The sequence below is a fragment of the Trichomycterus rosablanca genome, chromosome 5 (assembly GCF_030014385.1).
Source record: "Trichomycterus rosablanca isolate fTriRos1 chromosome 5, fTriRos1.hap1, whole genome shotgun sequence".
Lineage (NCBI taxonomy): Eukaryota > Metazoa > Chordata > Actinopteri > Siluriformes > Trichomycteridae > Trichomycterus > Trichomycterus rosablanca.
The window spans coordinates 51,976,356-52,000,367 of NC_085992.1; the positions used below are offsets into that span (position 1 = coordinate 51,976,356).

The 24,012-nt window shown below is 42.2% G+C and overlaps 2 protein-coding genes across 8 annotated transcripts in view; both read right to left on the bottom strand.

The window, feature by feature from the left end:
- Window positions 1-5,314: 5,314 nt before the first annotated feature.
- On the bottom strand, window positions 5,315-16,045 carry LOC134314677 (prostaglandin reductase 1-like). Of its 7 annotated transcripts, none has more exons than XM_062995365.1 (10): window positions 15,940-16,045; window positions 13,275-13,324; window positions 12,683-12,697; window positions 11,907-11,947; window positions 9,804-9,968; window positions 9,597-9,714; window positions 8,474-8,629; window positions 7,910-8,015; window positions 6,873-6,991; window positions 5,315-5,432 (listed from the first exon to the last, which is right to left on the bottom strand). In XM_062995365.1, exons 1-10 carry the CDS (start codon window positions 16,043-16,045, stop codon window positions 5,322-5,324), a joined length of 987 nt encoding a protein of 328 aa, XP_062851435.1. In that variant the 3' UTR covers window positions 5,315-5,321. The 7 variants fall into 7 exon arrangements, with proteins under 7 accessions (XP_062851435.1, XP_062851433.1, XP_062851434.1 ...); XM_062995363.1 differs by lacking the exon at window positions 12,683-12,697 and adding an exon at window positions 12,339-12,347 and having other exon boundaries at window positions 13,269-13,324; XM_062995364.1 differs by lacking the exon at window positions 12,683-12,697 and adding an exon at window positions 12,926-12,929 and having other exon boundaries at window positions 11,907-11,952; window positions 13,269-13,324.
- Window positions 16,046-22,323: 6,278 nt separating this feature from the next.
- pcnx2 (pecanex 2) overlaps window positions 22,324-24,012 on the bottom strand; it is a 44,273-nt gene continuing 42,584 nt past the window's right edge. Inside the window, exons 33-35 of the mRNA XM_062996325.1 lie at window positions 23,729-23,901; window positions 22,954-23,184; window positions 22,324-22,688 (exon numbers count right to left, since the gene is read on the bottom strand). Of these exons, the coding sequence (XP_062852395.1) occupies window positions 22,593-22,688; window positions 22,954-23,184; window positions 23,729-23,901 (500 nt within the window). The 3' untranslated portion in view covers window positions 22,324-22,592. The remainder of the gene's footprint in view (window positions 22,689-22,953; window positions 23,185-23,728; window positions 23,902-24,012) is intronic.

Consider the following 24,012-nt stretch of genomic DNA (forward strand, 5'->3'; position numbering starts at 1 on the left):
TTACAGAGAAAGACTGAAGTAACCTACCTAGTAGTCTAGCAGTACTACCACAGTAAATAAATAAAATACCTCAAATTTATGAGACAAAGAATTGCTGATGATTCAGATGGCCACAGAACAAGTAAAGTACAGTTGCAGAAATGATTAAAATCATTTGCCCAGTTAAATCCAAACCTACATGTTCTTCTTTGATATTTTTATTTTTATATGTATACTTATATGTACAGTATATAATGATTATACTCTACACAATTGCTTATATTATATATATAGGCAATGGTAGCCTAGCGGTTAAGGTACTGAACTAGTAATCGAGGGGTCACTGGTTCAAGCCCCACCACTGCCGGCCCGGGTTGCCACTGTTGGGCCCTGGAGCGAGGCCCTTAACCCTAAATTGCTTAGACTGTATACTGTCACAGTACTGTAAGTCGCTTTGGATAAAAGCGTCCGCTAAATGCCGACAAATGTACACACACACACACACACACACATATACCTATAACATTAAAACCACCTTCTTTGTTTCTACACTCATTATCCGTTTTATCAGCTCCACTTACCATATAGAAGCACTTTGTAGTTCTACAATTACTGAATGTAGTCCATCTGTTTCTCTACATACCTTTTAAGCCTGCTTTCACCCTGTTCTTCAATGGTCAGGACCCCCACAGAGCAGGTATTATTTAGGTGGTGGATGATTCTCAGCACTGCAGTGACACTGACATGGTGCTGGTGTGTTAGTGTGTGTTGTGCTGGTATGAGTGGATCAGACACAGCAGCGCTGCTGGAGTGTTTAAACACCGTGTCCACTCACTGTCCACTCTATTAGACACTCCTAACTAGCTGGTCCACCTTGTAGATGTAAAGTCAGAGACGATCGCTCATCTATTGCTGCTGTTTGAGTCGCTCATCTTCTAGACCTTCATCAGTGGGCACAGGACGCTGCCCACGGGGCGCTGTTGGCTGGATATTTTTGGTCGGTGGACGATTCTCAGTCCAGCAGTGACAGTGAGGTGTTTAAAACTCCACTCATACCAGCACAACACACACTAACACACCACCACCATGTCAGTGTCACTGCAGTGCTGAGAATCATCCACCGCCTAAATAATACCTGCTCTGTGGTGGTCCTGTGGGGGTCCTGACCATTGAAGAACAGCATGAAAGGAGGTAACAAAGCATGCAGAGAAACAGATGGACTACAGTTAGTAATTGTAGAACTACAAAGTGCTTCTATATGGTAAGTGGAGCTGATAAAATGGACAGTGAGTGTAAAAGCAAGGAGGTGGTTGTAATGTTATGGTTTAATTGTGTATTATTGCTTCTATTTTATATATTTATACTTATATTTTTGTATAGATATTTTTAGTAGCCTAGTGCTTAGGATCCTGGACTAGTAATCAATTGAAAGGTCGCTGGTTCAAGCCCCACCACTGCCAGGTTGCTACTGTTTGGCATTTGAGCGAGGCCCTTAACCTTCAATTGCTTAGACAGTATACACAGTACTGCCACAGTACTGTAAGACACTTTGGATAAAATCTAAAAATCTAAATACAAAGACATCATGTTATACGTTTCTTACAAATGTATTATAAGAAAATAAGAGGACTCTAGTTGAATGAAGTTAAGATAGCCCCATGATGTGAATACACGAGTTAACTATTTGCTTTTTACGTGGACTTTGGTACTGCACTGGTTTTAATGGACGTGTAACTTTGTCAGCAGGATCTGGCAACCCAGCAGCCCAGCGAGAACGCCATCTTATGACACAGCACTTGTTACTGGAACGCTGATGAACACTACAGTAATGGAAAACTGAGATCGGATGGAGAGATGCATGGTCAAACTTAGAGCCTTATAAATTATACAATAAATGTGACATTACAAATGCACACCGACTAGATGTGTTGTAAATGGTGTAAATACAGCCGGGTAAAAGCTACTGGTGTACTGTTGTTCTTAAAGCACAAAGAATTAAAATGTACCATGCACCATTGGCAGAATTGTGGTACTTCTGAGGTATTTTCCACACATTTCATGTCATTTAAGTCCAAAATAACCCACAATGCCCAACCTCACTTCACTTCAAACCTCAAAGTTCGTACTCCGGTTCCTCAGATGTTGGCTATTTTGTTTTGAGCTCATATCCTCGTGTTTCATCTCATTTCAATCGGCACTGGTTTGCATCACAGAAGCTGGGTTACCAAGGAGACGAAAACCAAATGACATTTTTACATGGGATGTAAAACAGGACACGTGTGTCCCATGAATACCTGGTGTAGGAAACCGTGAAGCTGGACCACTTACGCGTACGTGCGGTCTATAGACGCTTTTGTTGAAGTGAGAGGTGTTCTCTGGGCCCGGGCTCATCTCAGATCAATCAGAAGATAGTGGACATGTGTTCTGTGGTCAAATTAGTCCACGTTTCAGCTTGTTGTGAGGAAAAAAAACAGGTTATGGTGGTGCATCGATGCCCACTCCATGGTACCACTGATGCAGAGGCAGGTATTAGGATTTTAGAGAGACACATGCTGCCATTAAGGCAACGTCTTTATCTGGAAATGCTAGTAAGTTACTTCATATTCAAGAAAATATGTACAACATACCTGAGCAGGTTAAAGTGTTGAGATAATATACAACTGTACTGAATTAAGTAAATTATGTTTTGTTCATTGCCCTGCGATTGACTGGCGCCCCGTCCGGGGTGTTACTGTGTGCCTTGCGCCCATTGAAAAGGCTCCAGCACCATACAAACCCACGATAATCGTTTTTATTCGTATTCTCTAACTCATCTTGGTGAAAACATGATTCTTCTGACTTCCTTTTCCATCGTTCCAACATCTAGTTCCAACGCCTGTGTGCCTTCCTTGCCTGCTTTATCTTGGTCAGGCTCGTGGGGACCCGGTTCCACCAGGAAACAATGGGCACGGGGCAGGAATACCCTAGACAGGGCTCAGATTAATCACATTTCCCCAGACATTGCCAATAATGACTTTGTAGACTCATTGACGGATGATATTCATACCTGGATCCTAGCGTGGTGGACCACTGCACCACCCAAGTGTGTGCAATTTGAGCCACAGGAGCTCTTCCATTGGATGATACCAACACCATAGCCTTCATGTCCTTGGGTGCCCAACAAACAAATTAAGAGTCTCATGCTCTACCTACTGAGCTAGCCAGGCAGCTATGTCCTGAAGATACTGCAGTTGCTTAACAGTCTATATACATATACTACAGTATACATTTTAATAGTTGGCAGAAGTAGACTGCTGGCAGGCCAGTCTAGCACACACGTGTCTATGAGGCCAAGCTGCTGTACAGCCTGCAGACTGAGGCCTGGCATCAACTTTATGGCAGCATCAGTCCCTCTAAAATCCTAATATCCTCACCTATATGTAAATCATCCATGCAGTGGGTACTGATGCACCACCATACTATGTCAGATTACCTTTAGTGTTTGTTTTACCCCAAAGCAAGCTTAAACATTGGCTCATTTGACTGTGTTGATTGACTTGGCCCTGAAAACTCAGCTTTTTGTGTAACGGAGTTATGAGGTAGCATTTCTTGGTGCCGTGGTGGACTGTGTTAGGTGACAATGGTTTTCTGAAGTACTCACAAGCCTCTCATGCAATGCTGTCAAGGTCACAAAGGTTACACACATTCAAACATGGTTTCAAACATGATTCCTTGAATCTCTTCATAATATTATAGTGCTTACAGTAGATGCTGAAATACCTAAATTAAATTACGTTGTGCTGCAACTCAGCTTTGCTTTCTCCTTCTATACCCAATGATACCCACTCCTGTTACCAAATCACTTGTTTCAACACGGTTTATTCAATACTGTAGCTCATTATCACTGGACTCTGTAATGTAGACTGAGTGTGATTAATAAATCAATAAAATTAGATTAAAAAATCAATAAAAAATCACAGCACTGAAAATTCAAACCAAAACTCAGGATAGATACAAGAAACAAGAAACACTGAAATGATCCATGCCGTTTATTTCCATAAGTATTTCGTACAGTAAACACATTTACCCAAATGTATTTATTTATTTATTATTTTTTATGCATTTTACGCTTGATTTAGCACACTCAATTCGTCCTCCACTGCTGTTGGATAGCTGATTGCATCCGAGGAGAGCACGTCGCTGTACACGCCTCTTTCGACACGTGCACAGCCCTCCTCACCCACACATGAGCTGCGTCCGAAATCGCATACTTAAATAGTACATACTAGATTGGAGGCGGTGCACACTGCTCGGCTGGTAAAGCAGTATGCACATTCAGTACACAAGTGTGCAGTATGCGCGCAACCTCAGATGTGTTATTACGTATGCCATCTTACCAACGTCACATCGACACCGTTATAACATTATAACAGGGTATATAACATGATATAACAGGGTCGTACTTAATCATAACATTTGTCATTTTTGTCTGACTCTCCGCTTTCCGCCTTCTTTCGAACGCCTTTGCGGCTCCAGTTGCATTATGGCAGCGTTTTCCAACCTTTTTTGCACCACGGACCGGTTTCCGTTAAAATGATAATTTCACGGACAGGCGGGGGTGGAGAGACTTAAAATAGAATAACTATACTACTCACAAATGATCTTTTTTTTTACTGCAACAAGATGCTGCTTCCACCCGGGGGTGATATGAGATGATAAACACGCGTGGGTTGAAAATAAAAGCAGTGTTTTCATGCCTGATGTAGTGATCTCTAATTATTTATTCTTTCTGTGCGGCCCGGTAATAAATGACCCACGGCCCGGTGGTTGGGGACCTCTGCATTATGGGATCGATTATCGGACCGTAAGTGTGCATTGTTTCCATACTCAATAATGCCTGCCCAGGCAGTAGGTCATCCGTGTACTTTTCGCATACTGTTTAATGTATACTACGTATTCGGACATACTAACCGCTCTTGCGTACTGCTTTCGTGTACTGTTCAGTATGGAAGTATGCGATTTCGGATGCAGCTATAGTCCGGTCTTCCCGCCCTAGCAGATACGGAGGCCAATTAGTATCTGCTGCAGGCACTGCCAATTACGCCTGCCAGATGGCACCCAGCCGACCGGTGGCAACGTCGAGTTCAGAATCTCGGCGCTGGTGTGCTAGCTGGATATCCAGCTGCACCACCTGGGCATCCACATTTACCCAAGTTTAAATCATAAAGCATTAGTTAATTAGAATAAAATAAATGCGACAAATAAAGTTTTAGTAAGTAATTAGTAAGATAAAGTAAACGTAAAATGCTGAGTGATAATTCAGTAAAGAAAACATGTTATGGTTTATGGGGGTTTATTTTCAGTCACACTTTTACCACGGCTTTGCCTATGTTGGCTCCCTTCAGCATGCCCATAAATGCAGCAGGCATGTTCACAAAGCCTTCGGTGACATGCTCCCTGTACTGGAGTTTCCCCTAGAAATAATAAGAAAAAAAAACATAAGTTACGAGCACAGTATATATTTATGCATTTTCTCCCGTTTCCCCGAGGAGGATATATTCGTTTGCATCGGTGGATTTGTACATGAAGCTCCTCCACTTCTGCACAGGCACCTCAATCTGCTAACCAGTGTCCTTGCACAGCCTTCGAAGACCCCGCCCATTCGGTACGGTCGTTTCCCACCCAGTAGACTCGCCGGCCAATTTTGTCCGCTGCAGGCACTGCCAATTGTGCCCGCTAGATGGCGCCCAGCGACCGGTAGAGCTGAGATTCGAACCAGGGGAAATCCTGCTGTGCCACCTGGGCACCAGTATAGAATTTTAGCATCCCAGACAGGTCGCCCAGTCCATCACAGGGCTACACCCTACATTTCACAAGAGAAGCGACAAAACCGTTTTTGCCCTGCTGTGTTGTTGTTTCCTATGGAGTGTGGCGCTATTTTGCCGCCTTAAGGTTCGCCTGACCCTTTCAAAGCTCCTCCAATGAGACGAATTGTTTGATACGAAGCGGCGATTAGGTTGCCCAATGCATTGATCGTGATATACCAGTTGATCTCACAGTGCCGCTGACATGAAATATGGCCACTGTTTCTTTAATCTGCGGTTTGTTACCAAAGAAATGCTAATCTAGTATCATTCATCAGTAGCCAGTTTGCGCCATTTTTGCATTTTTCCTTTTGTAACCCGCACCGTTACAAGACTGTGAAGACAAGGAACTGTGGAAGAAGCTGACGGAGAAATTTGACCCTCAATCTGACATTTATATGAAGTCAAGCGCCTCTGCTGGAGAGTTTTGGAACTATCCAAACTTACTTTTGAAAATATCCAAACGTAAGAAAATGTGCCGCATATTTGACAGCATTTTTGGATCGACCTGCTTGTGTGAATCCCTCAAACCAATCGCTCTGCAAAGCCGCTTCTCATGTGAATGCATGTTTTTACACTTGTGGGAGGAAACCACCATAGATACAGGGAGAACATGCAAACTCCACACTTAACCAAGAACCCAGGAATCAGAAATGTAACTCAGGTTATTTGTTATTTGCATGCATGTGACCATATTTGGGTATGAAAGGCTATGAGATGAATGTCACGTGATACATTAGATGTGATAAATGAGACAGGTTACCCTCACATGTACGAGTGATGTGATATTTAGAGTGGTATCCCCCCCCCCCCCCCCCCCCCCCCCCGGAGGGTAAAGAGGGTCTTTTATTTTGGGTTCCATCTCTCCCGTTGGCCGGCGGTTCTTTTCACTTTAATGTTAATCAGGTGGTTTGAACACTGCTGCAAATCCATAGAAATGCTAATGAGCTTTCTGACGAGCTTTTTACTATAATTAGGTGAAGCGCTTTGAAGTCGGACGGTATTGTGCGCCGGGCAGATGCAGGCTTTTATTTTCGGTCTCTCTCTCACCTCTTGGACCCAGGTCAGGAGTCTCTTGATGGAGTCCGGGTCCTTCTGCTCCCAGCGGTAGAACAAGAATCCCTCCATACGCAGCTGCTTGGAGATCATATGGGGCTGGACGTACGGTCCTGAAACCACACCAAGCGTTTTACTGGTGGTGATTTATGTACAAACCACATTTCCAAAAAACCGTTGGGACATTTAGTAAAAGGCAGTAAAAGGAAGAATGTGATAAAAGAAGAAACTGATAAAAGTAGAAAAGATTTCCAGTGTTTCACGGATCAACTTCATTGTAGTTTGGAAATAGAAACACGTTTAGAATAAAATAAAATAAAAATAAAGATAAGAATAAAATGACAAAATAACATAAAATAAAGTAAAATAAGAAGATAAGATAAATAAAATAAAATAAGATAAATAAAATAAAATAAGATTAAATAAAACAAGATAAAATAAAATAAGATAAAATAAAATAAGATAAAAATAATAAGACAAAATGAAATAAGATTAAATAAAACAAGATAAAATAAGATTAAATAAAATAAGATTAAATAAAATAAGATTAAATAAAACAAGATAAAATAAAATAAGATAAATAAAATAAAATAAGATAAAATAAACTAAGATTAAATAAGATGAAATAAAATAAAATAGATAAAAATAATAAGACAAAATAAAATAAGATAAAACAAGATAAAATAAAATAAGATAAAATAAAATAAAGTAAGATAAAACAAAATAAGATCAAATAAAATAAGGTAGATAAATAAGATAAAATAAGATAAAGCGAAATAAAATGAAATAAAATAAAGTAAAAGATTTTTTTAATGGTTAAACAAATAATGAATTGGGCGCCCCCTAGCAGTCACTGACCGACAAACACTGGCAAACTGGCCAATCGAAACTGGTTGAGACATTTTTTATTATGGTCAAGAATAGAAGTTTGATATGAGAGACCCTCAAGAATGGGGGTTCCACAGTAACGACATTTACAGTCTCATAATTAATGATGTATAAATAATGAAACCCTGTATTAATGGTGGTACCTGTTTGTGGTTTGGTGTCGTTGTAGGTGGCGATGCTCCCACACACCGCAATCCGGCCCAACACTTTCATCTGTGGAATCACCACACTGCTGAACTCCCCCCCAACCTGCAGGAACAGATATGATTATTAATGATAATGTAAATACTGTCTAAAAACCTAACAGACACATTTCCCATCATCCTACACTCCTGAGAAGAGGGCGTGTCTAAATTCTTAGATCCCTTAAAATGCTCCTACTGAGGCGCCTTAATTCTGAGTGATGATCTGACTGAATAATGAGGGAGGGAGATTAAATCTCAGCGATGCTATTGGCCAGGTGAGCACCTACATGGACCTGATTGGCCGAAACAGCCTAGTCATTGGGAGACGCACTAGTCAGTGCGCTCTTAGTGCAGGTCCCAAGCCCGGAGAGAAATAGGAGGGTTGCATCAGGAAAATTTATAGGGTAGTGGTAGCTAATCAGAAGGTTTCTGGTTCAAGCCTCACCACACCAAGATGCCACTTAACCCTCAATAATAGTTGGATGAATGTTTGGATGAATGTAATGTCATTTCTGCTCTTACATTCTCAAAATAACAGTCGTAACCCTGTGGCGCCGCCTCCCTGAGCGTCTCCTCCAGCGAGCCCACGGTCTTGTAGTTGAAGGCATAGTCGAACCCGAGCTCCTTCAGATAGGCCACCTTGTCGTCCGAGCCAGCACAGCCCACTACTCTGCAGCCCTGCACGATAGAAATCACAGATTTTATGCCATGAGACAAAAATGCCTCGCGAGCGAGTCTAACTTTTAAGATTGGGACCTAATCTGGACTGTAGTATCATCTTCTGGAATTGGTGTCACAGTTGCAACAACATATTAATGCTCATAGTCTTGTGGGATGAGATGTCCATGGTGAGGTGCCCATATTATTATTATTATTTTTTTTTTTATTTTTTTTTTTATTCATGCATTTTCTCCCCTTTTCCAATTGTCCGATTGCGTCATGCTTCCTCTCCACCAATGCTGATCCCTGCTCTGATTGAGGAGAACGAAGCTAACCCTCATGAGAGAGAGACCCCATCCGGCTTAGTCCCACCCACCTGAACAACAGGCCAATCGTTGTTTATGTGGCCGCTCAGCCTTAGCCAGCAGGCAGAGCTGAGATTCGATACGATGTATTCGAGATCCCAGCTCTGGTTCCAGCGTGTGTTTTTACCGCTGCGCCACCTGAGCGGCAGGTGCCCATATTATTATTATTATTATTTCTTTACGTTTTAAAGCCACGTTTAACTGTCTGTCACGATGGGTCGCCAGTGCAACTGGAACTGGGTACAGAATGATGACTCTTCCAGTTCCATTCTCAGCTGGGCGCCCCCTAGCAGGCCCGATTAGCAGTGCAGACGGTGCAGCAGAAAATCGTGCAGACAAAATCGGCCGCTAGTCTGCCGGGTGGGAAAAGACGGGACTAAAAAGTGGGCGGAGTCTTCAACACTGTGCCTGTACAGAAGTGAAGGAACGTGGAGATCTCACCGAAGTACCTCAAGCACCGATCCACCAAAGTACAGGGGGATAAGAAAGGGAGGAGGAGCAAAGGTGTGTCGGAAGGAGGCAGTGTCAGGAGAGTATACCCTCCTCGTACACCATCGAAGTCTCCAGGAGATGAACCGGAACTGGATATGACTAAAATGGGAGAATAAGAAAACACTGACCTTGATTTTAGCGATCTGGCCGACCACAGAACCCACGGCTCCGGCTGCAGCGTTGACCAGAAGAGTCTCTCCAGCTTTGATCTGACAGACCTCCTCGAGACCGTAGAGAGCGGTCAGTCTGCACACACAGACCCAATTCAAGTCTTCGGAAATAAAAATCCAGCTTTAGTAGACGTGACTGAGCAAGAGAAAGGAAGGTGGACGTACCCTGGCATGCCGACGGTTCCGAGAGCCAGGGAGAGCGGCAGCTCCGCCGGCCAGTCAGGTATCAGCTTCAGGTTGGATCCGTCGGACAGACAGTGGGTCCTCCAGCCGCAGTTGGCGACCACGTAACTGCCCACCGGAAGGCCGGGATTTTTGCTCTGGATCACCCTAAAATCAAGTGAAATGAATCAATAATAAATAATAAATAGGATTATATTCTTACATAAGAGAAAATAATTAGGGTTCTTAAACTCTTAAGAATTATATAAACAAACTCCATCACTTTTCTACATCGTCGTCTTTTGATGCATTTTTCCAGTGTCGTACCAACTTTTTACTGCCATCAGCAATAACTGTTTTTGTTTGAGCACATAGCCATCCGCTGGCACTGCTTGTTGGCTTTTGGCTGCACCTGATTTTTGACCCCTGGGACCGGAGCTGCCCACCCCCAATATAGACAGAGGCGCAGAGCTTGGAGGTTCTTGGTGATAGAAACTTGTGGTGATCAGGGATGTCGGGTTTCTGTCGTTCTGCCTCTCTTGTCCGATCACTCAGGTTTGATGACGGTGGGGAGGTGAGCGCTGATGCCCTGTGAAAGCTTCATGACCTTGTAATAATTCGGGGTGTCGGAGTCTAAAGTGACTCTCTGTAAAACTGATATTTTACATTTTCTGTTGTTTTACTCCGAGGTGGTTCAGAGGGAAACATGTTTACCCACACGAGGTTGTCGAGACTGCCGTGCTAACAATGCTGCTCCTGCTAGATGTGACGGGAACCTGGCATGTTTGCACCGAAAATGTCAGGAACTCACTACAGACTTTATCACAGACTGGACTGAATAATGAAGAACTCACATTATTTTTTTGCTAGTTATAATATATCTATATATATATATTATATATCTTCCCCTTAAAGCTTCTTTCAGCGTCCAAAAAGCCAAAAGAGCTAAATTAGGACTATAAGCGTTTCTCAGTCTTTCAGACACGCCCGATTACATAACTCAAGATCCCCCTGGACTGGACTCTACATTTCATCATACACACATACGTATATATTTACATATAGAATATATAGTGTTTTATTACATAGTTGTTATTACCATACTGATATATATCTATATATCTATTTTATTTACTCTATTTACTGTACCGGAGCTGCTGTAACACTCATGGGTCATTTATTGCCCCAATGGGGATCAATAAAGGAATCTTATCTTATCTTACTCCTCCTGCCGCCCTCACCGCTTATAACCGACATATAAAAGTGTGGAAACTTTTAGTGAGCAAAACCATGCTAGCATAAAAGTAAATTCAGACAAAGAATTCTCTGCTTTTTAGTGTGATTATTTTTAAAAAGATCAAATCGTTCAGCTTTTTCTCATATATCCCGTAACAGGGTGGACATTAACATTAAAATGAGGAGCTTAATAAGCCGCTCATCTTCCACAGTCGTTTCCCCTCCAGGAAATGATGTCAGGATGTAAAACAGCTCTTCATTTTAAGAGACAGTAGTAAGAAATAACAGGGTGGACGGCAACCTGTGTGAAAAACTCTGATAATCAGCAATAAAATCAAACTCATAAAGAAAATAAAATCCAGGGTTTAGAGGGACTTAATCAAAGCTTTTAAACAGTGATGAAAGACTGAGATGTTTTCATGATTAAACCTCATATATCATCACTAAATCAGAATGTACAGCACTGGGGACGTGGTGCTGCTATCTAAGAGACAAAAACAGTGTGTATACAGTCATGTAATTTGGGGGGGGGGGGGGGGGGTAGAAAACATCGTGTTTAGTATTTAAAAGTGTTCATTATTTCAGTAAGATGTTTAGACATTGCATTGTTTAAAATGTACTTAATAAATACAATGATCAGTACTGGGGACACAAAAGGCACCGAATTGTAGGAATGACCCAGAAACATGAAGAAAAAACTCCACCTTAAATTCCACCTTAACTGCTGTGGGCTTGCTTCATTGCTTTCTCAAACACGCCTCATTTATTTGCTCTGCTGCACCTTCCCTCTTTGCAACAGCGCCCTCCTAGTGGGGAAACCACTCTCTTACAGCCTCATGCTGTGATTTTATTTGATAATTTGAGTCTTACTTGGAGACTCGAGTTCCAATCATGGCGTCGCCTTCCTTCATCTGATCTCGGCTGAAGAACCGGTAAGATAATGACATCAAGTTAATTTAGTATTAAATAGTCAGGGGTTCTCAGCATGTGTTCCTCTTAAACCCCTCTGTGTTCACATTCTTATGTCCTGGGACCCCTTGACACGGTTTATTATCTTATTTTTAAAGATTTTTTGAATCCATGATGAAGGTATAAATCTTGCTATGTTCTGATTGTTGTTGATGTTGTGGATTTATTTCTGGTGAACGGATGGTAGGAGCTTCCTCACCTGAGTCTGCTTTAGCGGGATCTGTATCAACGACTGAATATGAACCATTCGTAGTCGCAGACTGTATGCTCAGTGAACCACTGGATAAAGAAACATCTTTATTTGTCATATGTACATCTTCAAGTGTACAGTACAGTGAAATTCTTGTTTGGAAGCCTGGGTCAGAGCGCAGGGTCAGCCACTGGAGCGACAGGATTAAGGGCCTTGCTCAAGGGCCCCACAGTGGCTGCAGAGCCTGGATTTGAACTGACAATCTTCTTGATAGCCCAAAGTTCTACCCACTAGTCTACCACCGTCCCCTTAAAAGCTAAACATCATTGTTAGAGTAATAGAGAGGTTTTTACCAGCAGTGTTCTAAACATCAGTATTAAACTAAATGAAAAGTCTGACTGTGCGCGTCCAATTTTTACCCAATTGCATTATACTTCGTCTCTACTGGAGCTGACCCCGCCCTGATTGAGGAAAGCGAGACTGACACACGCCCCCTCCGATACTTGAGCAGTGGCCAACTGCATCTTTTCACCTGCACGAGGCGAGTTCATATGCGGATCAGCCCTGTGCACGGAGAGCCACACCCTGATCAGCATCATTCCCTGACTCTGTACAGACGCCATCAACCAGCCAGCAGAGGTCATAATTGCAGCTAAGCTGATCTCAACCCCACTGAACACCTTCGGAATGAACTGGAATATCGACTGTGAGCCAGAACTTCTCATCTAACATTTCTGCCTGACCTCACAGACGCTTCAACCTCCAGACCACCCAAGAAACCTCCAGACCACCCAAGAAACCTCCAGACCACCCAAGAAACCTCCAGACCACCCAAGAAACCTCCAGACCACCCAAGAAGGATGGGCCCTGCTGAGTCTGGTTCCTCTCAAGGTTTCTTCCTGTAATTTTCAGGGAGTTTTTCCTTGCCACAGTCGCCCTCGGCTTGCTCAACAGGGGTTTTTGTATCTGTTGGTCCTGGATTTTGTAAAGTTGCTTTGAGACAATGTCTATTGTAAAAATGACTAGAACGTCAGGTGTCCACATACTTTTGGCCATATAGTGTGTAATACTACAGTTACTGACCTCATATACGGATCCACGCTCAAGAAAACAGCTTCCAGTATCAGCTCTGAAATAATAAACACACTGTTTATACTTCTATACTTCATATAAACAAAAATCATTCATTCTTTCATTCTTTGTCTGTTTAACCAACATTTTGTCCTGGTCAGGGTCACAGTGGGTCTGAGTCACTGGGCGAAAGCAAGGAAACACCCCAAACGGGTTGCCAGTCCATCACAGGAACACACTCGTGGTCATTTCTAGTAGCTTGAATGATCCTGACTGCATTTCTTTGTCTTTGTACTGTGGGAGGAAACCGGAGCACCAAGAGGAAACCCACACAGACAAGGGGAGAACATGCAAAACTCCACACAGAAAGGACCCGGACCGCTCCACCTGGGAATCGAAGCCAGGCCCCTCTTGCTGTGAGTACATGTATTTACTCTCTGATTGGCTTGCACTGTGGTTCACTGAGAGTTAGAAATTATTTGGAGTGATTTCAGAAATGATGGCCGATAGCACAGCTGGGGATTCGAACCATCGATCCAGGCCGTAGTGGGCTGGCGTGATTTACCATGATGTACTCCATACTACATGGACGTAACTCTTTATTGTGGAAATGCTGACACCTAGTGGTGTGGCTGTGTTACACAAACAGTAAATGTACCACAATAACGTCTTTATTTATTTAGGGTCTGAACTGCTCTGTTCTCTTGTTCAGTGTTAAGGTTGATTTATTCTCTTTATTTACAGTGGGGGAAATAAGTATTTGATCCCCTGCTGATTTTGTAAGTTTACCCCCTTACAAAGACTTGAACAGTCTATAATTTTTATGGAAGGTTTATTTTAACAGAGAGAGACAGAATATCAACAAAAAATCCAGAAAAAAAAACATTAAATAAAAGTTATAAATTAATTTGTATTTAATTAAGGGAAATAAGTATTTGATCCCCTACCAACCAGCAAGAATTCTGACCCCCACAGACCGGTTATGTGCACATGAGGCACACAAATTAGTCCTGTCCCTGTATAAAAGACTCCTGTCACAGAATCTGTTTCTTCCGTTCAAATCTCTCGACCACCATGGGCAAGACCAAAGAGCTATCAAAGGACGTCAGGGACAAGATTGTAGACCTGCACAAGGCTGGAATGGGCTACAAGACCATCAGCAAGAAGCTTGGTGAGAAAGAGACCACTGTTGGTGCGATCATTCGAAAATGGAAGAAATACAAGATCACAGTCAATCACCCTCACTCTGGAGCTCCATGCAAGATCTCACCTGGTGGGGTAAGAATGATTCTGAGAAAGGTGAGGTCAGTCCAGAATTACACGGGGAGCTTGTCAATGATCTCAAGGGAGCTGGGAGCACAGTCACCAAGAAAACCATTAGTAACACACTTCGCCGTAATGGATTGAGATCCTGCAGTGCCCGCAAAGTCCCTCTGCTCAAGAAGGCTCATGTACAGGCCCGTCTGAAGTTTACCAATGAACACCTGAATGATTCAGAGAAAGCTTGGGAGAATGTGATATGGTCAGATGAGACCAAAATTGAGCTCTTTGGCATCAACTCCACTCGCCGTGTTTGGAGGCAGAGAAATGCCCGGTGGGGATGGTGTTCTTGGGGTCATATCCAGCATTTCTCTGCTTCCAGCTCCCTTGAGATTTTTTTTCTGGATTTTTTGTTGATATTCTGTCTCTCTCTGTTAAAATAAACCTTCCATAAAAATTATAGACTGTTCAAGTCTTTGTAAGGGGGTAAACTTACAAAATCAGCAGGGGATCAAATACTTATTTCCCCCACTGTATTTGTTTGTTACTTCCTTTGATATTCCACGATGCCCAGGTTTACACCATAATCTAACGTCAAACTTCTGGTTCTTTTTGTATGTTGGTTATTGTGGGGTGTTTAATGTCTGAAGGAATGATCTGGAGTCATTGAATGAATTAGTTTTTTGTGTTCCAGTGCCATGAGAAGAGCTTAGACTTCTGCTGAGAAGACTATGATGAGGAGAAGTTTGTTTTTCCCTCGTGTCGGACTGTAGTTATCAGTAGCTGTGACTTGGTCGGTTGTTTTCAATCCGTCGTGTGCTGACAGTGTTTGATGTGTGTGTGTTTACGTATTGAGGCTTTTCGTCCCCTTGTGGATTCCATAATGAGTGTAAAAGTGTGTTTCTCTACACACGTGATCGTCTCTGTGCTGCAAAAGAACAAAGCAGTAAAGTTTTCAGAGTTTATTTCTAAACTCAGCAACTCTAAAGACGCTCAGTTACACCAGCAATCCTACAGCAATTCAGTTAGCAATCGGTTACACAAAATGTCCAAGATGTGGAAGTGTAAAACAGATAAAAACACGCCTCGGGTAACTGAGTTTGTCTTTCATCTATTAAAGCTGGTTGTGCTATTTGTGGTAGCTTCTATTTATTCTATCATTTATTATTTTAGAAACGAGGTCTGTGAAACTAAGCACATTTTCCTGTGAATTTGGTAGGACCCTGATTAGGGCGATGCCAAGGATAACTTATGGTCTCCAGAATTCTCATGATTGTTTCGGTGTAAGGTTTGTTGGTTCGTGAGGAGATTACTTAACAGACTGGGTTGTTTCGGGTTGCTTATTGCTTTGATTGTGTATTTTGTATGTTAGTGTTGATTAGAGGGTTTATTTATTTATTCTATATAACAAACCTCCATCTTTGGGTTCGGGAAGTTTCTCCTCCTTGAGTTCAAAGTCGCTGTTCTTGGGAAACCCGTCAAAGTGCCTGCGAAGCGTCCAGATCTTGGCATTGACCATTGTTCTGCATGAAAATACAAAAATAGAAAATACGCTGAATAAAATGAAATAATTATTCACTTATTCATCTTTAGGGTGGTTACAGAGCCTAGAATTCATTTTGGGCAGAGCAGAAATACACTGAACAGAGCGCTAATCTACTGCAATTAATTACATCGTGACCTCGACTCATTTTCCTTAATCAGTTACGGTTACGGGTGATTACGAGTGGCCTGGACATGCTGCTTATTTATTACAGGACAGTTAAGGGTAGGCGATCCTGCTATTAACGTAATTTGCTTCTTTCTAAACTTTCTAAACTATCAAACTAATGAAGCTCGGCCGTCTAGCATATTGTGATGTCATCTGGGAATAAAGCTGATTTTATCATCGTACAGTCGCTCTGTGATGTCATCACGTGGTGTTTTATTGTTCGTGATTAACGGTGTAAAAGTAAACGAGCTACGTTTGTGTTTTTGGTGGATTGTGCGGCGTTTCTGGACGTTCACTGTTTATTCTCACATCACTGCTAGTTTTTATTAAAGATGAACGAAACATCGATCTGACATCATTCTGATCGTGTCATTTTCTGCTCTCTAATAATAATAATAATAATAATAATAATAATAATAATAATAATAATAATAATAATAATAATAATAATAATAATAATAATAACGCTCCGGCCGTCTTAACCCACAACACACACAATGTGTAAATGTTCCAGCAGCTTCCGGTGTAGTGATGAAGCGTCGCTCCCTACTCCCTACACAGTCTGAAGTTCACTTCATTTGAACATTCTCGTTACCTTTGGATCAGAATCTCACTTAAAATGGTGGAATACCCTACGTAGTGCACTTCACAGGAACGACCGGGGTGAATGGAACACTCCTACAGAATCGGTGCTGATGGTTGAAAGACGCTTTCTGAACCAATCAGAGCTTCTGATTGTAATTGTTAGTAAGAAATGCTGTTATTTGCATTTATTCGGTTTGCGTCACACAGATGACGTGGTAATGAAACGCTCGATCGGCTTTCTAACGACTTCCTGTTTTACTTCACGACGGGGAAAAGTTTGGAGGTTTTTAATTATAAGCACATTTACAAAATAACGGATTCTGTTCCTAATGGGACACACGCTTATAAATGTAATAGCGTCTGGAAGAACAGAAGCTAAGGTAAGCAGCGGTTATGATAGTTTTTGCTGTGTTTGGGATTTTGGCCGCTGTGCCGTGATTTATCGAGCGCTTTTGTTCTGTAATGAAAACAAAACGTATCAGTTGAAGCTTTTAACTGGAACCTTCTTGTTACAGAAATTACATTCATTTACACAATGAGGAGGAAAGTAAAGACACGAAGTAAAACGGCTAAATACACTCGCTAATCTGTTGTTGTTTTTATCTGAACTTACAGATTATTTCTTTATTTCTACACTACATTTATAATATATGTTTTGTGTAGATTATATTGACTCCTGACTCGACTCGGACTCGTATTTTGTGACTTGTGAACATCTCTGGTAATAAGTGTTAACATCTGATTCTTAATCCCATGACGTTCTTTATTATTAATAATTTGGTTTTGTGATGCAAATGTGAACTACAAAAATAATTTGTATTTATTCACTCATTTATTTATCTTCAGTAGTTGCTTTGTGCTGATTAGGGTGATAATGGGACTCAAACCATCCATATCACTTCTGATGCCGGTACTCATTCCTGCAAATGACCAAAACTTCCTCCAGTTTGAGGCCCAACGATTCCGTATGTAGATGTGATTGTTAGATCATCTGGAAACTGAAGTCTGTATAGACGCTGTATAAACAACATGGTGGGGCCCCGTGGCCCCGTGGTTGTGTATTTTTCACTCCATCTGACCCCCAGCAAGAAAAGTTTGGACACCCCTGATCTACACAGTCTAAAAAACAGACTGGATTAAACCCGGCATCATGTGTTTGAAATGCTGGTGTAATATGAAGCTGTAGATAATGCTTAAATGTATGTAGGCTGAAGGTTGTAGAACAGGTCTGGCTAATCTTATCCTAAAGCACTGGGGTGCCTTCAGGTTCATGTTTAAACAAAGCAGAACAAGACATGAAGACTCGATTAAAGACTGACCAACTGTTTACCAAGTAGTTCAACAACTAAACCATTTTACAGCAGTAGAAGTGAGAACATTTACATCTTCAGCATTTAGGAGAAGCCTTTATCTAAAGCGATGTACATTGCTGTCACAGTAAACAGTCTGAGCACTTGAGGGTTAAGGGCCTTGTTTAAGGGCCCGACAGTGGCAACCTGGCAATGGTAGGGCTTGAACCAGCGACCTTCTGATTACTAGTCCAGTACCTTAACCACTAGGCTACAACTGCAATTATAAGCAGTAATAACTCAGAGAACCTTGGTGTTCCTGAGTGGTTGTTTTGGTGCATTAAGCCACATTAACTTTTGTTAAGTTTAATTGTTTTGGACTTTCCTGGAACATGTGAAGCACTTTAAAAAGTTTAATTTACTTTACAGCTTTATTATTATTATTGTTTATAAAGATTGTCGAAAGAATGCAATCTTTAGAACTGGGTGTCCACATATATTTGACCACTCAGTGTATAATTGCAGCATGTTTTTGCAGGTAACACCTCAATAAAACGTCTTTTATCATCAGTGTAAGATAAACTACAGCAGAAACACAACAAGATTCATTATATCAGGCTATAAAAAACCCAAAAATCCTCAACACAAGTGTAAATATGTGTGTATGAATTAAAATCTACTTACTTTAATCTTCTGAAGTTCAGGATTATAAGATCTTACTCAGGTACAGGCATGGCTGGATTACTGACCGGGCCAGTGGGGCCAGCGCCCAGGGGCCCTTGAGGTCAGGGGGCCCCGGGGGGGCCCTGGCCCAAAACATTTTGCGATGCCTATCAACATTTATGATACAATATATTTTTATTTCCGAGGGCCCTCCATTTTAAGGATCCTCTGACTATTAGGGACTTTGACCCCAGGGCCTCTTGGGGGCCCTAGCCATGCTTTTGGGGCCCCTAGCCATGCTTTTGGGGCCCCTAGCCATGCTTTTGGGGGCCCTAGCCATGCTTTTGGGCCCTAGCCATGCTTTTGGGCCCCTTATGAAAATGGATGAGGCGTTGTGGCACTGCTCTGACTTCGACTTCTGGCTATTAGGGGTCCTAGGAAAGAGGGGGGCATATTTTTAGAGGGCCCTGGTTATGAGAGCCCCTACCAGGGGGCCCTAGAGAAGAGCAGGGCATACCATTAGAGGGCCCTTGATCACGAGGGCCCCTGCTATGGGGCCCTTGACTTCCATAGAAGTCGTTTACCATGGCTCCTTGACTTTCTAGGGACCTACAAATTGCCAGGCAAGCTACCATATTTCATAACAGACGTTTTGTTGCAAATATGCGATTCAGGCCCTTACTTAATGTTTCTGAATTTGTATTGTTTCAAAATTATTATGTTCAATTTCTCTTAAGTGCAGAGACACAAATTAATTTAGCAATTTTGCAATTATTTAAATTTAAGACAAGCAATTTCAAGCAGTGTGAATGCATACACACACTTAACTGAGCTATTTGATGTTCTTTTCATGCCTGACAATATGTCCAACAGTGAGCTCACTTTAAAGGCTAACTCATTTGCTGCAGCATATCCTTCAGATCTGAACATGAGCCTGGCAGATGAATTGATACAATACAAATCATTCATAACAGAAAAAGAAAAATGTCCTAGTGAAATGCTCAAAACCATGATCAATTTGAATTTACAGTCAACCTTTCCAAATGTCTACATAGCACTTAGACTTTTTTTGACTGTGCCTATCACAAATTGCGAAGGGGAGCGTTCATTCTCCAAACTGGCTCGTATTAAGAATGAACTCAGGATTAGGATGCGCCAAAACCACCTGAACTCACTGTCACTTCTGGCCATTGAATCAGATTTGGTCAGACAGATTAATTTTGATGAATTAGTGGATGACTTTGCAAGAAAGAAGAGTAGAAAGAAACAGATTCTTGTGTTAGGGTTAGTTATTGACAGGTTGTTTAATGTATTAATTTATTTATGTTTTTGGAGGGGGGGGGCGCGGGGTGGGGGTGGGGGGGTCCTGGGCAACTCTTTGCCCAGGGGCCCAGACTATCCTTAATCCGTTCTTGGGTACAGGTACTGACTCCTGTCAGAACAGGTATGCAGGGTTGCCAGATCGCACCGAGTGTAATCCCCTCTGAACACATTAGTATAAAGCTGAGCTGTCAGGTTTGTCTGGTCAGGTGAAGCTGAAGTAATTTGTGTAAAATCTAAAAGTCATTATTAAATTATTATTAAATTCTACACTGATGGTAGAACATGTTTAAATTTCCTCTAGGAGCTACTTTTAGTTAAATACACTGAAATAAAAATGATGAATAAATTAATGAAAGAAAGAAAGATAGCATGAATTAATGAATTATAGAAAGAATGAAATAACGAAGGAATGTAAGAATGAATAAATGAAAGAAAAAAAAAAGAAGAAAAAAAGAATGAAGGAAGAAAAATTAATTTATTTTTTAGTCTGGGAGTGGCGTCGAGTTTTAAAGACGTCGAGTTTCGAGGTATTTTCCCCCATAAGGATGTTTGTGAAACCTGTTAATGCGTCCATGGTCCCGTGGAGCTGCAGATATTTGAGTCTCATGTAAAATAATGAGGTTGTTTTTGACACTTAAACACTGAAAATAACACAAATATAATATAAACACACTGAAATACAATTACTAACAGTTACACATCAATCAAAATACAATAAAAGCTGCACTTTAGTTTTACTTCTTTATTGTTTCCTGACGCTTCTTAATGGTGGAGATGCTTGATGTTGGAATACCGTATTCCCTTCAGCACCGGCGCATTCACATGAGAAGTGACAAAACCGCTTTTGTGCAGCTGAGTTGTGACGTGAACAAAACTTAGCGTGACTTATTGTAGTAAAACAGCGAGTGAGGAATGTGATTAGTGGAGGAACTTATGAGCAGTAATAATGAAGAGAAGTTTAGTGCTCCTGTCTCCTTCTTTTACTACATTAAACCACGTTAAGCTTTATTTTCAACCAGAAGTGTTTTAGACTCTGGGAGAAGCTGATTCTGATTCTCACCGTTTCTCAGAAGCTGGAGCTGTAACACAAGTTTAAAAGTGAAACAGGGAGGAGAATCCAGATAAACACAGATACATGTGGAGCTGTAACCCTGGATCTGCACCTTATTCCACACTGATGCAGATTTGTTTAAGGGAAACGTGGAGTTACAAGGTACCTCTGTAATTACCTGTCCAACCCTTATTTAGGGTCGACTTTTCTTCTCTTTGGTTCATTCACTGTTACCCCAGGGCTCAATGCAAAGGTGAAGAATGAATATCTGTGTTTGTAGAGATGGTGGACTCGACTTTAGCCAAACTCGATAGAGGTTTGGAGAGCGCCATCTAGTGGAATTAACTGAAACACAGGGTGTTGCAGGAAAAACAAGCGAATTAAATACGGTCTTCAGGACCATTTTGTAAATACTCGCATTAACTACTTGTTAACCACAGCTACAGCCTAAAATAAGGGTGAACATTTTTTGGTTTTCAAAAAAGAGGACACTTGTGGTACAATGGCAGCATGGGGCAAACGGACACCTTCACTGGGTGGAAGATCTTTAACAAGACAACTAACAAATGCCTTTATGGTCAGATAATCCATTCAATCCCCTCCATTCAGCCTTTAGCAAACGTTTACTGTTTTATAATCAGGGAAATACGTTTTAACAAGGCAGACGTGCTGCAGTCCATCCATCTGTGATGCATCGTGGTGTGAAATGCAAAAACTCCCTCTGCAGCAGTAACATCATCTCCTGTTTTCTCACTAAATAGCTAATTTACATTTAGCTGCAGTTTTGTGTTTTGATGAACTGGACACTCACAGCAAGAAGGTCCTGGGTTTGATCCCCAGGTGGGACGGTCCGGGTCCTTTCTGTGTGGAGTTTGCATGTTCTCCCCGTGTCTGTGTGGGTTTCCTCCGGCAGCTCCGGTTTCCTCTCACAGTCAGGTTCATTGGAGACACTGAATTGCCCTGTAGGTGAATGTGTGTGTGTGTGTGTGTGTGTGTGCCCTGCGATGGACTGGCGCCCCGACAGGGTGTTACTGTGTGCCTTGCGCCCATTGAAAAGCTGGGATAGGCTCCAGCACTCCCCTGCGACCCTGATTAGATAAGCAGTTATGGTCTCCCTAGCTAAAATGAAGACTTGGTTAGATGACTACTGACAAACAGAAGGGTTTTAGTTTGAGTGTTTTGTTATCAGGGTTTATTTGGGATGTGTAGTCCAGAATTAACACACTGGGTCGACCCCTAAATGTCAAAAATACTCACCAGCCGACCCGGCGTGCTCATGTGACTACAAGTGTTCAATATCACAGACTTAACAATGTCCAGCACTCACAGTCTCAGTCCTCATTCGTTCTTCTTTACTAATATTAAACATTTACAGTGTTTTGGTTTAAAACATGTCATGTGAGGTGGCAGCGATTTTGTGTGCCGTGACGGACCCCCGCCGGCTTTACTCCATGCTCTTCTCTCCTGATGTGGTGTTCTCCTTCGACCCGGTGTCTGCGGTGGACGTGGCGTCTATGCTCTCGTACGCTTCTGATGCCCACTGATAAAAAAGAGAAAGGAGGAAGTTTTACTTTAGTTCACTAAATTCAGGGACAGTTGAAGCTTTTTCGGTACACGGAGGGAGACGTTGAGCTGGTGTTTTGCACCTGTAGTGATGTAATGGGTGGATCTCTGTGTAAGTAGAGCGTCTAAATAATCTGATTATGAGCTCCAGGTCTGATTAGAATCTTCTCTACTGAGGAGCAGATCAGGTAGGTAGTAGGGAGCAGGGCGGGGCCTTAATTAACAGCACTCTTTGATTATACCTGAGTGTTGGCGTGGCGTGCCGATGGTCCTGGCGTGATGATATTGATGGAGCTGGACGACTGGGTATCGGTGCTGTTCCCTCCCTCGGCGGCGGACAGGCCCGACATGACGAGGCCGCTGGAGAAGCTACGCTTGCCGAACAGCAGGCTGAGGGTGGAGCTCGACGAGGAGGCCTGACTGCAGCGCGGCTGAGCCGGCAGCACCGCGCCCGCCGCCGACACACGCGGTACCTGCAACCACCGCACCAGCCTAGTCATGATTCTTCATTAAACTCTATTTCTACTTTCATTACTTCCAGACTAGTTTAATCCAGTTCATCCATCTACAGAAATGAGTTTAAAAGAAAGTATTAAGAGGTTCAGATCAGATTTTAGGCTTTTTCTCGGGACGCGACACAATACTGTACTGATTTAGCTGTAAAGTTCAATCAATTCTGATCCCATCAGGTTCAAAATATCAATTTCTGTTAAACTTCAATTAGATCTCATCATAAATAAATGTAAACACATTATAAATGTTTAACAGCCACTGTCTGCCTGCCTGTCTATCTCTCTCTCTCTCTGTCTGTCTGTCTGTCTGTCTGTCTGTCTACATACCTTTCTGTCTGTCTATCTGTCTATCTGTCTGTCTGTCTGTTTGTCTATCTATCTGTCTATCTCTATCTTTGTAGGTAAATAAACAGTACTATACGATAGTTGGTATTGATACTATAGATATTTGGATGGATCCGTCCACTCCTATTGCTAACCCAGCATTACTAGCATTGTGGAGTACCTGGGAGAACACAGAGGCTACTGAGGAGGTGTTGAAGGAGTGCTGACTGTTAGACAGGCGCTGAGCGAGATCGTTTGAGCCCTGCTGATGGTCCAGGATCGGCCCCGAGCGACTGGTGACAGGGGCCCGCTGGGACTGAGGCTGTACAGACTCACTGCGGTACTCACGATGCCCTGCAGAGGGAAACAAAGCAAATCAGGGATCCATGTCAGGTTATGGGGCGGAGGATGGAGGTCTGAATTTCAGTATGTCTGAACATACAGGAAAATGTGGGAGGAGAGATG